Raw genomic sequence first — 17,904 nt, forward strand, 5'->3', positions numbered from 1 at the left:
GTCCATCTAGCCCAGTATCCTGCTTCTAACAGTGGCCAATCCAGGTCACAAGTACCTGGCAAAAACCCAAATAGTAGCAACATTCCATGCTACCAATCCCAGGGCAAGCAGTGGCTTCCCCCATGTCCATCTTAATGACAGACGATGGACTTTTGCTCCAGGAACTTGTCCAAACCTTTTCTAAACCCAGATACGCTAACCGCTGTTACCACATCCTCTGGCAACGAGTTCCAGAGCTTAACTATTTTTTGAGTGAAAAAATATTTCCTCCTGTTTGTTTTAAAAGTATTTCCATGTAATTTCATTGAGTGTCCCCTGGTCTTTTTACTTTTTGAAAGAGTGAAAAGTTGATTCACTTGTACTTGTTCTACACCACTCAGGATTTTATAGACCTCAATCATATTCCTCCTCAGCCATCTCTATTGCAAGCTGAAGAGCCCTAACCTCTTTAGCCTTTCCTCATATGGGATGAATTCCATCCCCTTTATCATTTTGGTAGCTCTTCTTTGAACCTTTTCTAATTCTGTTATATATCTTTTTTGAGATACGGTGGCCAGAATGAACACACTACTCAAGGTGAGGTTGCACCATGGCGCGATACAGAGGCATTACTTGGTCTTATTTTGCGTCTCTTTTCTCATAATTCCTAATATCTTGTTTACTTTTTTGGCCACTGCACACTGGGCAGAAGATTTCAGTGTATTGTCTACAATGACACCTAGATCATTTTCTTGAGTGCCTACTCCTAAGGTGGACCCTAGCACCAGGTAACTGTGATTCAGATTATTCTTTCCAATATGCATCACTTTGCATTTGTCCATATTAAATTTCATCTGCCATTCGAATGCCCAGTCTTCTAGTTTCCTAAGGTCTTCCTGCAATTTTGCACAAGCCGCATTTGTTTTGACAACTTTGAATAGTTTTTTTTCATTTGCAAATTTAATCACCTAACTTGTCATTCTGCTTTCAAGGTCATTTATAAATATGTTAAACAGCACTGGTCCCAGTACAGATCTTTCACACTCCACTATTCACCCTCCTCCATTGAGAGAAATGGCCATTTAACTCTAAGCTTTCTTTTCTGTCCAATAACCAATTCCTAATCCACACCAGAATCTTGACTCCTGTCCCATGACTTTTTAATTTTCTCAGGAGTCTCTATGAGGAACTTTCTGAAAATCTAGCTACACTACGTCAACCAGCTCACCTTCAGTCACATGTTTATTCACGCCTTCAAAGAAAAGAAGCAAATTGTTGAGGCAAGGAATTAAAATTATTGAGATTTGTGGAGTTTATGTAATGACCACCACAACAACACTAAAACACTGCTAGTTAAGGAAGCTTTAGGAGCACTCCCATGCAGTTTGGCAGAACTTCAAGGAAGTAAGCAGCAACTTCTTCCATCAGTATCTCCCAGAACTTTCTGGTGACTGAACAATCAGTCTGATTTGCAGGGCATCTGCCTTAAACATGCCAGAGATAGGTTTGTATATGCAGGATCTCCAGTGTATGTAAATTTATCTCTTGCATATTCACTGCAGATACCCTGGAAATCAGACAGACTGTGCAATTTCCAGGACAGTTCAGGACCTGCTGACAAACATTAATCCGAAGGTGTACAAAGAACAGTTGCAGGACAAGACTCCAGCTAGAGTTAGGTCACTTGAGGTGTCTTCAAGTCCCCAGAGGTCATTTCCCTGTAACTTGGTGAATTAAAATTATTAAAAATGGTAAAATCTGAAAAGCAAAGCACAAAGGACTTTGGTCCTGGGGAACTGAGGAACTGAGTTTGATTCCCACTTCAGGCACAGGCAGCTCCTTGTGACTCTGGGCAAGTCACTTAACCCTCCATTGCCCCATGTAAGCCACATTGAGCCTGCCATGAGTGGGAAAGCGCGGGGTACAAGTGTAACAAAAAAAAACAAAACATAGAAGCTCATTGGTCTACTAATAGTGCTCAAAAAAACATTCAACCATTACAAAACAATACATAAAAGATTTTTTTTTTAAACCTGTGAATGACCATAAATTTCCAAATAACCATTTTTGTGTAAAACAAATATAAACTATCCAAAGAAAACAGGTTACAGGAGCAAAATTAAAAAAAGAAAAAAATCACGCTTCAAAGGACACTTGAACTGGTTCTTAAGGAACTATAAAGAACATGTCTTTTTCCTAAGGAACAACAGATTTCAATCAGTGAAGATGCAAAGACCCTGTTATTAAAAATGCAAGGTATGGAAGGTAATTCTGTAAAAATGCACCTAGGATAAGAGGTGCCTACTTCAAGCCTATTCTATAAAGAAAAGCAGAGGCTTATTGTCCTATAGCTAGTGTAAATGCCCATGACTAGATGATAGCCAGTACATGCATAAATTATAGTATTTGATCACAACTCATCTTTTTACTTGGGTGACAATCTGCAGCAGTATGTACCATCAAGATCTTTGCATTCTGTGCATGCTTGTACACTTGAAGTGCCCAGTTATCAACATCTGCGGCTTAAACAAACAAGGAATGGCACATTGTCAATCAACTGCCCTTGTGAAGGGAACAAACTGCCCTTGGAATTGAGACTGCAAAAGAAGGGTTCTTCTTTCAAACTGATGGTGAAGCACCATTTACTTGGCCAAGACTATGGCCTGCTTTGACTTACCTACTGCCTGGACTGATGTTGTTGTTGTTGTTTTTCATGTGAATGTTTGAATTATGTATGTTGTTGTGTTCTCCGCCTTAGATAAAGGCGGGCTATAAATAATAAGTATAACATATTTGCATACTCCGCTCATGGTCCACCCACACACATGTTATGTTTTAATGGTGTGTACTTTGCCAGTGGGCATGCACCCTTCCACTAGTCTATATTCTATAAGTCATTTATGCCCCTAAGTGGTCACTTATGCATGTAAATTACTAGAATATTGCTAGTGGCGTAGTTAGGACTGAATGGACCATGAGTGGAAAAACTGAGATGAGCCCCCCACCCCATAACACCATCACTCCCAAGGTAATGGGGGCCGAGGGGGGAGAGAGGATGCACATTTCCTAAAGCTGATTTATTACAATTATTAAATTCAGAAAAAAATACTTCCTTTTCTACTTTCATTGTCTAAGTATTGCTGTGGTCCTAGTGTCCTTCTCTTCTGGGGGGGGGGGGGGGTTCTTAACTCTTTCCATGGTCTTCTGTCCTTTTGACATTTCTTCTTTATGTCCACCATCCATCTTTTTTGTGTGCTTCTTTCCATCCTGTCTAGCATCTCCCCTCTTTGTCACTGCCCCTAATCCTCCCTCTAGAGCCAGCATCCTTTTGTGTCCCTGTCCCTCCTCGTGTCCTACTTCTCTCCTCTCTCTTCTCTTTCTCCTATGCCCCCCTAACCCACAACCCACCCTTCCTTCCTCCTTCCTTTCTTTATAGTCTGTCATCTCTCCCTCCCTCCCTCCCTCCATTGTTCCAGCATCTCACCCTCTCCCCAGGTCCAGTCTCTCTCATTCTCTTCCCTCCAGGTCTCTCTCTCACTCGCTCTTTCTCTCTCTCTTGCCTCTGCTCTCCCCCTCAAGTCCAACGTCTCTTCCCCTGTTCCCGCACCCGGGACTGCCATCTGTCTAACCCCTCCACCCCACCCCCACACACACAGAAACACACACACACACTGGCACCTGGGTTTGGGTCCGGTGTGTCTCCAGCATCTGTGTACCTCCTCCAGCCACTCCTGTAAATGCTGCAGTGGGTCATAACAGAGGCAGCCCTGAAAGCTGCTCTCAGACCGGCGGAACCTTTCCTCTGCTTCGTCCCACCTCTCTGATGTAACTTCCTGTGTGCAGGACACAACAGAGGAAAGGTTCTGCTGGACAGAGAGCAACTTTCGGCCCTGCCTCTGCTGCGACCCACCGTAACATTTACAGAAGTGTGGGGGGGGGGGAGGCAGACAGATGCTGTGGTGGAGAGAGATGCTGGTCTCAGACCCAGACGCTGGGGGACATAGGAGAGGAGACAAAAGGAGGGAGCAATTTCAGGTGGCCCTCTCTATTGAGCATTTTACTGGGCTTGTTCACTATCTAAAGAAAACAGATTATAGCTATTTATGCATGTTCCTGCTGCCCAAAATTAGATGGCTTCTTATAGAATTACTCCCCTCAAACTGACACTTTTTCCTTGGAGTCAGCACCAAACCAAAATGCCATATATTCTCTGTCTATATATTTATAAAATCAAAAATTCCCCAAAGAGTTTGAAAGTAACTACCTATAATAGATGCTATTATACGTAGCTACTCAGTATTAATGGTTAGTCTTGTTCCACTCAAAGTTGACCTTTTCCATAAAAAGCCAGCATGAAGTTATTGAACATCAAGTAAAAGTATAAAAAAGGAAAAGTGTGTTACGCATTTTAGATGGCAGGTGCTAAGTGCAATGTGGCCATGTTGGGTTTTAATATTTCATTTATATGTGATTCACTGAGCAAAGAGGTACCAAAAGTGGGGTTACAAGTAACAGAGATAAAGCATTCCAATATAATTTGTACCTTAATAATACAGTGTTCCATTGATTGTCCTCCTTCCACCAGGTCTCTGAGATGCCTGTTATATCTAGCTCTTTGTTTAGGGCCCCTTTTACTAATCTGTGGCAAAAGGGGGCCTGTGCTGGCATTGGCGCTTGTTTTTCACACATGCCGAGGCCCCCTTTTACTGCAGCTGGTAAAAGGGAAGTCTTGCTTTCCTACAGAAATGTCGGCGCGGCAAGTAAAGCACTTACCGTGCAACCATTTCGCGGAGAGCCCTTACCGCCACCCATTGAGGTGGTAAGGGCTCCTGTTGTAACCTAACGGTAACCATTACCGCTGGGTACACTCCAGCGCTACAAAAATAACTATGGTACTTCCTGTATAGCAAGCGATAAGCCTGTTTTGAGCTTACTGCCACTTAGTAAAAGGAGACCTTACTGCCTTATACTCCAGCTCTTTTACCCAAGTTCTACAAAGTTTGCCCCTCCACATCACAAGTAGTGACCTGTGTACATGGAATAAAATGTTGGGTGCAATTTATTTGGCGGGGGAAAAAAGCCATGCATGCACCTGGCTTGAGTTCTCAAACAGGTGGATGATTTGAGACTTCCCGATATTAAGACCTACAATATAGTTAGTTCGATGAGACCTGCACAAGATTGGGTTTTGGGAACCAGTATGTACTGCAGTTTATCTTTAGTGTTTCAGATGGTGCGCCCCTATAATTTCACTTCCATTTTACATGCAAGAGGGATTTCATCCTTTTAATCTAATCTAATAGTGTTTTATATACTGCCATCTTTCCCAAAGGATTCATAGAGGTTAACAAAAAAAAAAGATAACCTACTCAATTGAGGGATAATACACTTACAAAATATCTCCTATAAATTATTGTTCAAGTAAGAGCATCTTCAAAGCCCTTCTAAAAGATAAGATATCAAGCATCTAATCGCCCAAGGAAACTCATTCCAAATTTTAGCACCCTGAAACGGGAATGAATTCTTATAGATTTTAAACGTGCGAGAAAAACAATTGTTGCGTCCAGGACAGGGAATTGCAAGTAGATCCACCAAATCTTCAGAATTCAGACCATGGAGTGATTTAAAAACTAAGCAAGCTATTTTAAATCTGGCACGTTGTCGGATCGATAGCTAGTGAGGATCCATCATAAATGAAGCCACAGAATCAATTTGTCTTCTAGTAAATATCAGCCTAACAGCTGTATTTTGTAATAACTGCAACTGTTTCTGCAATTTAGCTGAAATATTGCAGTACAAAGAGTTAGAGTAATCCAACTGCAAAATTACTTGTGCCAAAATCCTAAAATTTCCTAATTGCAATGAAGATCTAATTGTTCGAAGTTGTCTGAGCTTATAAAATTTTTTTTTTACTAAAGCTTTAATTTGCTTGTCAAAATCAAGTTTGAATCTAAAATAATCCCCAATACTTTAGAGTGATCATCTATTGTTAACTTTTCTCCTATTCCTAGACCTCTTAATTTTAGAAGGAGCAAAGAATGGTTTATTGTATCAAATGCCACAGATATATCAAATTGTAATAAAGCAACCTTTGCCCCGTGCTCAAAAAAAATATTTAACCTTGGACATGAGAGCTAAAAGTAATGTTTCTGTACTTGAAGATTTCCCATAACCCCTTGTTTACATCTGCGAGATGGGTGTGATGGTTAAATAGAAAACATTTTGAACTGCCCTTTGCTTGTTCCCCTTATTTGCCTCTCTTGGGTAATGGTGATTTTACACTGAGGATGAGTAGCATGGGAATCCGATTGTGGGAGGAAAAGGGTCTTAAAACTCTAGGCCAATTGAGACAGGAAGGGAATGCTCAGTTATCCTCTTTTGAAAGTGTGTGACGTTGATTACTACTCTATATAACCTGGTCTGCATTATGTGCCAGACTTGGTGCATGACTATACTGCTATGTGGACCTGCACTGAATTTTCACAATATTGGCCCCAAGGGGTGATAACCACAGGGCTTATAAGTAAATATTATACAGTGGGGGAAATAAGTATTTGATCCCTTGCTGATTTTGTAAGTTTGCCCACTGACAAAGACATGAGCAGCCCATAATTGAAGGGTAGGTTATTGGTAACAGTGAGAGATAGCACATCACAAATTAAATCCGGAAAATCACATTGTGGAAAGTATATGAATTTATTTGCATTCTGCAGAGGGAAATAAGTATTTAATCCCTCTGGCAAACAAGACCTAATACTTGGTGGCAAAACCCTTGTTGGCAAGCACAGCGGTCAGACGTCTTCTGTAGTTGATGATGAGGTTTGCACACATGTCAGGAGGAATTTTGGTCCACTCCTCTTTGCAGATCATCTCTAAATCATTAAGAGTTCTGGGCTGTCGCTTGGCAACTCGCAGCTTCAGCTCCCTCCATAAGTTTTCAATGGGATTAAGGTCTGGTGACTGGCTAGGCCACTCCATGACCCTAATGTGCTTCTTCCTGAGCCACTCCTTTGTTGCCTTGGCTGTATGTTTTGGGTCATTGTCGTGCTGGAAGACCCAGCCACGACCCATTTTTAAGGCCCTGGCGGAGGGAAGGAGGTTGTCACTCAGAATTGTACGGTACATGGCCCCATCCATTCTCCCATTGATGCGGTGAAGTAGTCCTGTGCCCTTAGCAGAGAAACACCCCCAAAACATAACATTTCCACCTCCATGCTTGACAGTGGGGACGGTGTTCTTTGGGTCATAGGCAGCATTTCTCTTCCTCCAAACAAGGCGAGTTGAGTTCATGCCAAAGAGCTCAATTTTTGTCTCATCTGACCACAGCACCTTCTCCCAATCACTCTCGGCATCATCCAGGTGTTCACTGGCAAACTTCAGACGGGCCGTCACATGTGCCTTCCGGAGCAGGGGGACCTTGCGGGCACTGCAGGATTGCAATCCGTTATGTCGTAATGTGTTACCAATGGTTTTCGTGGTGACAGTGGTCCCAGCTGCCTTGAGATCATTGACAAGTTCCCCCCTTGTAGTTGTAGGCTGATTTCTAACCTTCCTCATGATCAAGGATACCCCACGAGGTGAGATTTTGCGTGGAGCCCCAGATCTTTGTCGACTGACAGTCATTTTGTACTTCTTCCATTTTCTTACTATGGCACCAACAGTTGTCTCCTTCTCGCCCAGCGTCTTACTGATGGTTTTGTAGCCCATTCCAGCCTTGTGCAGGTGTATGATCTTGTCCCTGACATCCTTAGACAGCTCCTTGCTCTTGGCCATTTTGTAGAGGTTAGAGTCTGACTGATTCACTGAGTCTGTGGACAGGTGTCTTTCATACAGGTGACCATTGCCGACAGCTGTCTGTCATGCAGGTAACGAGTTGATTTGGAGCATCTACGTGGTCTGTAGGGGCCAGATCTCTTACTGGTTGGTGGGGGATCAAATACTTATTTCCCTCTGCAGAATGCAAATAAATTCATATACTTTCCACAATGTGATTTTCCGGATTTAATTTGTGATGTGCTATCTCTCACTGTTACCAATAACCTACCCTTCAATTATGGGCTGCTCATGTCTTTGTCAGTGGGCAAACTTACAAAATCAGCAAGGGATCAAATACTTATTTCCCCCACTGTATAGCATGTGTGTCAAAACTCCACCCTACTTCCTTCCAGCATACAGTCAGAAATAGGCCTGTGGTTTAGCAGCTAATTATACTTCTGGGAACCTCTGGAGGGTGTGTAGGGGGGGAGTGGATTTGACAGAGTGTGTAATACTCGGGGAGATGCTCTACAAACATACCCACCAACTGGGTACACAAAATATGGAGTTAGTACCCCGTACCCGATCAGCAAATTGCCCGAAGTGTGGACAGGACAATGAGACATTTTTTCATTGCTGGTGGTCAAGTCTGGAGGTTACTGAATTTTGGGAGATGTGGATTCATTTGGAACATTTGCTTGGGCGACCACTGCCTCGGACCAAGAAATTATGTTTATTAGATGTGGATGATGATTTGGAGTTGGACAGCAAGGAGAAGGTTCTCTTAATCTTTTTAATGGCAAAAATACTACATATTGCTTCAGTGGATCTATCCTGATCCTCTCTCTTTGACCCTATGGAGAAATCAAATGCACTATTTGTTATGTATGGAGAGATTATCTATAATAGGGAGTGCTCGTAAAAAGATTAACCCTTTCATTCAGTTTTGGACCCCCTTTTTGGATTTTGACTCCCAGATTACATAGTGGATCATTGAATACTTTGCAATGTTAACTTGCTGAGACCTCGCCAACTAAATATCAAGAATGTATCTAATAACTATACTGTGTCACTGCTATTAGAGTTTATTTTTGCTTCCTGCAGATGAGGGATGGGAGGGAATTAGGGGAGGGAGAGGAATATGGGAGTATCAGGACCGCTGAGGGGGGCAAAATTCCCTGGGCCCGGGCCTCCAAGGGAGGCCTGGCACCAGGGTCTCTCTCCTGCTCCTGACAGGACCCGGGTGATCGTGTCCCGACGGGAGCAGGAGAGAGAAAACTCCGGCACTGGGCCCCCCTTGCATTGCCTGCCAAGCAGCTGCTGGGCCCTCAGACCACGCATGCTTAGTTTTGAAACCGAGCATGCATGATGTGAGAGAAAAGCAGGGGCAGGCAATGTGGCACAGGAAAGAGCAGTGCTGGAGGAAGACCTCTGCTGGTGGGGTCTCGGAATCCCCCGCCAGCCAAGATATTTGCAGTTCCAGCCGGGGGGGGGGGGGGGGGAACAGCGGTGATCCTAGGGGGGGTGGGCTGTGGCCCTGCCCCAGGCCCAGCTCAGTCTCTTTGCGGCCCTGGGGAGTATCCTATGCAAAAAAAAGTAAAGCACATTTGCATCTGATTTTCGTGGAAGGCCTCTGTAAAATGTAAGCTTCTAGTCTGTTTTGGGGAACTGATCTGTGATGCCCCACTATTAGCAGCCTGCCAGTACACACCTTGCTCAGCAGTAGAATTCTTGATTAGGTTGCTGAGTTACTTCTCCATTTTTTTTGTACCAATGTAATGTTTAGTCAATGCTGTCATGTCAGTACCCAGCTCTTGTGTGATTTTCCATGGGATTTAGTATCTTACTGTAGGCATCTAAGCTGCTTGCAGAATAGCAGAACAGCTAGCATTGATGTGTAGTGATGGAGTGAGACAGGAGAAGGGTTCAGAGGCATTGTTTTGCTCAATACCTTGTCTGTATCCCTGAGGGTTAAATCTTCTTGAGAAGTAGTTTTCCAGGTATTGTTAACAATGCTGAGAACAGATGCCCATCATTCCATGGGTGTTAGGGAGAAGTTTCCTAAACTGATCAGTAGGTGGCAGAACTGTTCTGCTAAGAATAGAAGACCTTGGTTCACTACAGCTTTTTCTTCAATTCTGTGTCTATGGGGTAAAAAAAAAAAAAAAAAAGCTTAATGAGTCATCTGAAAAAGTTTGATATTTTATTAAATCTTCAGGTTTGTGATTAGGAGTGTATTGATCAATTTGTGCTGACTCGGTGTTCTTTGGTGGGTTCTACTGACTGACCATGAGTGCAGATTGATAAATATACCCCTTGGTTTGCACCAATAAAATGGGGAATAACATTCTGTTTAAAAGGTTGCCATCCTCATTGTGAACATCAGAACAGTTTTGAAGGCAACTCAAAAAATTGGTAGTAGACAGTGTGGCAAAGTTTGAGCTTCACACTTAAGTTGTGAACTGAATCCATGCTGACTGCTCAAAACACAATTTATTTTTACTCTGCAGTATCCAGTAGTTCATGGAGGACAACAAATCTATGAGTAATAACGATGGAAGAACTGAAATTATATATTTTTTTCTTTGCTTGCAGTTTGTGCCTCTTCCTTTAAGCCTCCAGTCCAAATGGAATTAGAACTGGGATTCTTAGACAGTGAAGCCTCCCTTACATATCAAACATTCTTTCTCTGTTTTATGTCTCTCCACCCAAGCATCCCAGCGTACTTAAGAACAAATGAACATAAGTCCTGCCATACTTGGTTAGACCAAAATTCCATCAAGCCCAGTATCCTGTTTTTAACAGAGGCCAGTCTAGGTCAGAAGTACCTGCAGGATCTCAAATAGTAGCTAGTCTATGCTTGGCTTTCTCCAAGTCCATTTTGATGATAATGATTTGTGGATTTTTTTTCCAGAAACTTGTCCGACCCCCTTTTTAAACCCAGCTTTTCTTTTACCACCTCCAGCAAATTCCAAAGCTTACTCGAGGGTTGAGTGGAAAAATATTTTCTCTGATTTCTTGTAAATGTGCATGCCCCCTACTCCCATTCTATTCATATAAGCACTGCCACGCTGGGAAAAGACCAAAGGTCCATCAAGCCCAGCACTCTGTCTCCAACAGCGGCCAATCTAGGCCCCAAGAACCTGGCAAATAAACCAAAATTTAATAACGATCAATGGACTTTTCCTTCAGAAATCTGTCCAGACCCCCTTTAAACTCTGCAAGGCCAGCTGCCGTCACTACCTTCTCCGGCAATGAGTTCCAGAGTCTAACTACGCGCTGAGTAAAGAAAAACTTTCTCCAATTTGTTTTAAACCTACCACATTCTAATTTCATCTTGTGTCCCCTGGTTCTATTATTGTTAGAAAGCGTAAACAAATGCTTCACATCTGTCCACTCTATCCCGCTCATTATTTTGCAAACCTCTATCATATCACCTCTCAGCCGCCTTCTCTCCAGGCTAAAGAGTCCTAGCCGTCTTAACCTCTCCTCATAGGGTAGTCGTCCCATCCCTTTTATCATTTTTGTCGCCCTTCTCTGCACCTTCTCCAATTCCTTTATATCTTTTTTGAGATGAGGTGACCAGAACTGAACACAGTACTCCAGGTGCAGTCACACCATGGAGCGATATAACGGCATTATAACATCCTCATGCTTGGTTTCCATCCCTTTTCTAATAATACTCAACATTCTGTTCGCCTTCTTAGCCGCCGCAGCAGCACATTGAGCTGAAGATTTCAACATCCTATCCATGATGACTCCCAGATCCCTTTCTCGGTCCGTAACTCCTAACACGGAACCTTGAATAACATTATTCGCCTCCTCTTCTACTAGCTTTGTAAGCCACATTGAACCGAGTGTGGGATATAAATGCTGCTATAAATAAAAATAAATAAATTATATTGATGATCCTGGACCGGGGGTCCATGGTGGCTTTTAGAATCCTTCTGTAATTAGCCTGGATTGTAACCACTAGGTGTCACTCTTGCACAATGACAGTGACTCTTCCACTGCCCCACCCTTTCCAGGCTGTGAACTCTGCATCTGCAACATTCCCAGTCATAACCAACCCAGGGAGAAGACACAAAACTCAGGGATCCTGCCAGAGATCTTGTACAGGGCATTGAGGCAACAGGCCAGCCTATGATTTTTTTAATGAGCTACAAAGCATAGCTTATATTCTAGTATGCAGTCAGTTCTTCAATTACTAGTTGGAGAGCCTATGTGCTGCAGCAGATGTGATTTCCCTCCTTACCCATCCTTGTCCTGTTCTTCATGCATCCTCCATGTGTGTCTGCTCTTGAGCCATCCTGGGTTCCAGTTATCTGGCTCAGTGTGGTCCCCCACCCAGTCACCACAGACCATTGAATTAGAATATTTGCCATTTGTTATCATCCCACATCCCCTTCCAGTCATGCATCCCAGTGTGCTTTCAAATCTGGCGTTGCCCATGCCATCAATGCTGGCCTATGCTTTTGCTAATGGTGGGGGGGGGGGGGGGGTATGCACAAATTTTAATCTTTATTAATCCCTGCTTCCCATCTCTCCGCAGGTGATGATGTCCTTTGTAGGTATTTCAGCAATGAGAGGATTCCTCCCATCATTGAAGAGAGTGTGTCCACACACCACTACTTCTCCAGGGCCATGGCTGACAGGCAGCTCGTGAGGGGCACAGACTATATCAGGGGAAGCAGGTGCCTAGTGAATGCAGATCTCCACAACAGTGCTACAATCCCATTCCAAGAGGAAATCTCCAAAAAGAATCCCGCCACATCGCCTACAAAAGCTCCCTCTACAGAGCCATCGCTGCTCGTCAGCTGGATCACAAGACTTAAAATGCTGACCCACTGACTCTTCTTCAAGCGGGGAGGCATAATAATCTTCTCCTCATCCTATATTATAGAGTGCCTTTGTTCGCCCATCAGACTCAACTCTACTTTTCGCCTACAGTGTTAAAAGTGATTATCTGGGTTTTTGCTAGCTGAAAGCTATAAGAAGCATCTACCTTTCCTTCACTTCATGACATCTTGAAGAACAAGGAAGGGGACGGAGAGAGCTTAAAGAGGCGTAAAGTCTTTACCAGACTCAGACTTGGAAATCCATTTGAACAGTGTCCTATAGAAGAAATTGGACTCAAGGCAATCCACAAGGCCAATCATACCTGGAATATATTGGCCTGGAGGTGGTATCACACTGCTTTTCCTCTTGTTAGCTGTATCACCCAGTGATGGGGCAGAACTCACAAGACATCAACCCTCCACTGCGGTTCTAATTTGCAGTTGTGTAAAACAAAAACTATATAGAATTTGTTCTTAAGGAATTTTCCCCTTTGAGCATGGTGGAGAAAGAGCACTGCTGCTGGCAAAGGGTCCCTTCTTTTATGTTTTTCTATTCAGCTTTCAGTAAGGTCAATTTGCAAACAGTGCTGTTGAAAAAAAAAACCCACACCTACTGTGGGCATGAAACAAAACAGACATACATATGTGTTATTTATTTTTTTTTCCTCCATGTTTTAATGTTGATTTGCTGTCTACCAAAGTATCACTTTAAAAAAAAAAAAGTTTCACATTAGTGACCAACTCAAGCAGCTTGACTTGTGACCTTCTTTGTTAATATGTCTGTGTGTGATTTTATAGAATACCCATGTATGTTAAAATTGTGGACGTGTTTCAACAGTATATAAAAAGCACAGGCTACAAATAATCCAAGTGGCATCAGCTGGTAGAAAAATTTGTGAGATGCAAGAACTGAATGTACAAGATGCATGCTAGAATGGGAAAAAGTCTTACTGTTCTAATTTAAGTTTAAAAAATATATACATACAGTTTATATGTATATTCTTTAAAACGTTTAGGCATAAACAAGCTATATTCAATCTACCAACTGTACGCTACACTAATTAAGCCACAAGAAAAAACAGTTCAATTAACAGAAAATGCTGTTGTCAATAGCCAAGTGTTGCACCCAGTTGCGAAATAATTGAAGACTTTTGTCTTTTGGAAACAAAAGGGCAAATATGCTTATCTGTAACATCCTGACTTTTACTGGCTTGGAGCCCTTGCTGCCCACTGTGTGGATTCTTTGTGATTCCTCCTTCCAAGCATGTAAGAATAAAACTGAGCAACAGAAGTAGAATGCAGAAATGAGGAAATATCTATGAGAGTGTCGAGCATTCAAGCCCATTCAGTTTCACATGTGGTGGGATCACTATTTTGAGCACATTGCTTCTTCATGTTGTACCATAGAAATAGCCAGTTACACCCTTGCAAGCTGCAAACATTGCATTGAGGTTCAGGGTATCTACACAGGACTGTCGTGAGATATGTATCTGCGTACCTTTAATTTAAAACCTGGTTAATTAGCACTGAAAAGTTATGTTTGCAGCCCTGGAGAATGAGAATGGTCCATCCCAACTCCAGTGTAAACATTAGTATGAAACTAGTGGTGCAGAAAGATGATTCACCTGTAGGACAACCAATTAGAGTAGATTGGCTGCCTTATAGCTTGCCTGACTTTTTAAAACCTCTCCTTTGCTCAAATGAGCACAGTCTTGAGACACTTGGCATAAAGATGTTAGTTGAAATCATGTCGCACCACTTTTTCAGAATTATTATATACCCTAAAGCTTCTCTCATTTCTGAAAACTGAAATACAGTTTCCAATGAGACTAGATTGGCGCAGGGATCCTGAGGGTTTTCATCTTCCAGTTATGTGGATGGATTCAAGCTCAGGCTTCTACTGATTGGTTGTCATTAGCAGGTGACAATTGTTCAGTGCTTTGGATTTAAAAAGTTGAAATAAAGTTGGAAGTTTCAATCAATTGCTTACCAAGTACCTATATCACAGAAACACCACAGTTGGTTCAGATTCCTTGTTCTTTTCAAATAATGTTTATTACACCAAGTCGACTTGTTGTAATAAACATTATTTTTAAAAATATACGTCTTCCCCATTGTGTGAAAAGAGCCTATTTTCCCCACCCCCCTCTCTGTTTCCTTTTACTTGTTTCGTGGGGATTAAGTGCACCTCCACACTACGTGTGGTACCTCTTTCCATTCAGATTGCTTGTTGGCAGATCCAACAGGAAAGCTAAGATTTGCATGTACATTGAAGGTAAATATCCCACCCCCCCCCCCCCCCACCCCAAAGTGATCTCCCTGGGACAGGGTTAAAACATTGGCATGGCAACATGAAGACATTTGCACTACCCATACTGCTCAGACACAGAAGACTTCCATAGTCTTCTAAAACCAAAATTAACCCTTTTCATGCCCAGAATATTTTCATGCTTACAAATGCTTATTTCAGTGCCCATATGGTAACAAGGGACATGAAAGGGTTGAGGATTTCATTCAAGAAGGGCTCTATTCTCTACTCAGTACAAATTCTCAGGAACTAATTTGCTTTTATACTTCTAAGATTTAGGCATCCAGCCAAAGAGTCAGTTCTTAAAAATTTCAGTTCTTTGTACAGTATAGCAAGTGACTGCACACTGAGGCAGTGCAGCCAATGTTGTGATTAGATTTAATATCCAGGGTACAATCTTGGGTAGCTCATTTATGTAATTGTTTTCTTTTTCTTGGGAAGGGCAGATGCTGCAGAAAAAGAAAGAAGGATGCTCAGTGAGGTCTTAAACCTCTCCAGGGACGAGGGGTCCTACACTAGGGTTTCCACTGCCTGAAGATAATTCAAGGAAAGTTTGCCTTACAGCTAACGAGCAGTCCACATTGCTGCTTGGGATTTTTAGAATTCATCCCATAGGCAGGCAATCGTACAAAAACCAAAAACTGAATAGTACGTCTGGAAGTTTCACTGACCTAGTCTCTAGTTGTAAGCTGCTAAGCTCTGGAGGACATTTTGGTAACCACCGTCCATGATCTGCTCAGTCCGTATTATGTTAGCAAGGACTCCATTGGTGGTTGTTGAATAAATTTGTGGACTGTTGCAATGTACCTTAAGAACTGCCTTAATCCTACCCTGCCAGCTTGATAACATAATGAAAGTAAATATTGTGGACTGAGAAATAAGCAGAACATCATGTTTCATTGTAGTGTGTTGGCCTTGGCTTTTGATGCCAATATTCCACTGCTCCAGTCTTCCATGACCCCTCAAAAACAAAACCTCAGAATAGTAGATCTTACTTCTTATGAAACGGTGCAGTGCAAGTGCATCCATTTATGTTGGAAAGGTTTAAAGAATTTTTTTTTACTGTGCCTTAACTGCCTATGTTGGAAAGTGAACATTTCAAGCTTTTGTTTAAAAAAAAAACCTTTACAATGCAAAACATAAAAAATGCATTTTCTAAAATAAAAACTATTTGATTACTTGTCAGGAAGATGCCTTAAGAAGGGTATGATTCATTCTCTATGACTTTGTTCCTAGATGCTTTGAACACACAGTTGAGATGTAATGTGACTGATCCTTTGGGCAACTGGGCAGTGCCTGGGGGCCCAGAGGCTCTCCCCCACCCCTTCCCTGCATACTACACCCGCTCCCAGTCCCACCTTGAAGGGCCTCTGTGAGGGCAGGAAAGAACCCCACTTTTTCCTGCCTGCTGCTGCTACTCTTGCTAGCTCGGAAGACTACCACGGGAAGTCTCTGCAGCCATTATGAAAACACAGCAGTGCCGGCAAGAGTAGTGGCAGTGGGCAGGAAAGAGGGGGATTCTTTCCTGCCCCCAAAGAAGCCGCTAGCCCACCAGGGCCCTTCAAGGTAGGACCGTGGAGGACCCACTGAGGTGCAGGGGTCTGTAATGTGTGGGAGGGGGGCGGCAGCGATGGTGGAGGGGCTGTGGTGTGCGAGAGGGGGCGGCAGTGCAGCAGCCAGAGGGTGGCACAATGACCTTTACTGCCCAGGAGCCCAGGTCACTGTCAGTCCGCCCCGTGTTAATCAGTCTGTCAAAAAAAAACAAAGTATTGTAAATGTATAATCTGAAACTATGTTTGCTTTGGGGAAAAAACTGGATAGCTGGGAGAGTGATGTTTTTTTAAAGACATTGCAGTATGCAAACAGTAGTGGACCCCTCTGAATGCATGTGGCTGATTGGTCATAATTGGAAGAAGGGACCTAACATAGCATCACAAGCTTTATAAATTTAGCATCTTTGAATTATTATGTTGGTTCGATGAAAGATATGACCAAGTGGGGAAAGAATGCAGAGCATGGGAAATGAAATTCTTTCAAGTCCCTCTGATACTACTCATGTAAATGCATGATTGTGAGTGGAAGGAAGGATAAGGACTGTATGTGTACATGTTTGTGTGTTTCTGTGTATGTATGTTTGTTGATATTGTGTGTGTTTCCTGTCTCTGTAATCAGGAGAGGAGACGAGTGGAGAAGGCAGTTTGAAAGGTACAATTCTTTAATCACTATGCTAAAGTGAATCTGTATGTGTATACTGCAGCTGTCTCCTTTAGCATTTTTTGGAGGTGGGATTTACTAAAGGATGTTAAACCTTTTGTGAATCATGTAGCTGGAAACACAAATAAATTGCCAGTGTTACCAGTTACTGTCCTTAAGTCTTTGTAATGACACACTCAAATGAAGACATCGAAGAATAACAAGCCAGCCTGTGAAGTCAGAGTCGGAAGCCATTTTGAGTGGATACGGAATCGGTAAAAATGTTCCAACTCCGATTCCAGTCGGAGTCAGACAGTACAAAAGTTTGGTGTACTGACTCCACAGCCCTGATAACAAGCAACATCCAAGTATCTAAAATATCAGTAGAAAAAAAAATTGAACATCACATCTTAAATCGCGTTCAATATTGTTTTTTCCTATTCCCTCCTTTCCTTTCCTCCCCATACTCATTAGTGTAAGATAACCCACATATGCAATGTAGCCTCCTCACACATTCCATTTGTGACCCAAAAAGCAGCTATCCCTCTACTTATTACGCCTCCCCCCCCCCCCAAGCATATGACTTCCTTCCCTCTCTAGTAGTCTGAACCCTGGTTTAATTACTACCCACTACTCAAAAATACTTCTACCCATATGGCTTTACATATGGGCAGAGCATGGGTTTGACTCATACCCAAGTAGCTTATGGAATACTATAAGCCACTGCCCAGTGGGATTTTCAGGATATCCAGAATGAATATGCATGAGATAGATTTGCATGCACTACCTCCTTGGTGTGTGGATCTATCTCATGCATTTTCATTGTGGATG

General features: G+C 42.6%; 1 protein-coding gene across 1 annotated transcript in view; it reads left to right on the forward strand.

Moving 5' to 3' along the window:
- Positions 1-15,758, forward strand: part of CNKSR3 (CNKSR family member 3) — a 233,399-nt gene extending 217,641 nt beyond the window's left edge. Inside the window, exon 13 of the mRNA XM_030196561.1 lies at positions 12,287-15,758. Within this exon, the coding sequence (XP_030052421.1) occupies positions 12,287-12,585 (299 nt within the window). The 3' untranslated portion in view covers positions 12,586-15,758. The remainder of the gene's footprint in view (positions 1-12,286) is intronic.
- The last annotated feature ends 2,146 nt before the right edge of the window (positions 15,759-17,904 follow it).

This window comes from Microcaecilia unicolor, chromosome 3 (assembly GCF_901765095.1).
Source record: "Microcaecilia unicolor chromosome 3, aMicUni1.1, whole genome shotgun sequence".
Taxonomy (NCBI): domain Eukaryota; kingdom Metazoa; phylum Chordata; class Amphibia; order Gymnophiona; family Siphonopidae; genus Microcaecilia; species Microcaecilia unicolor.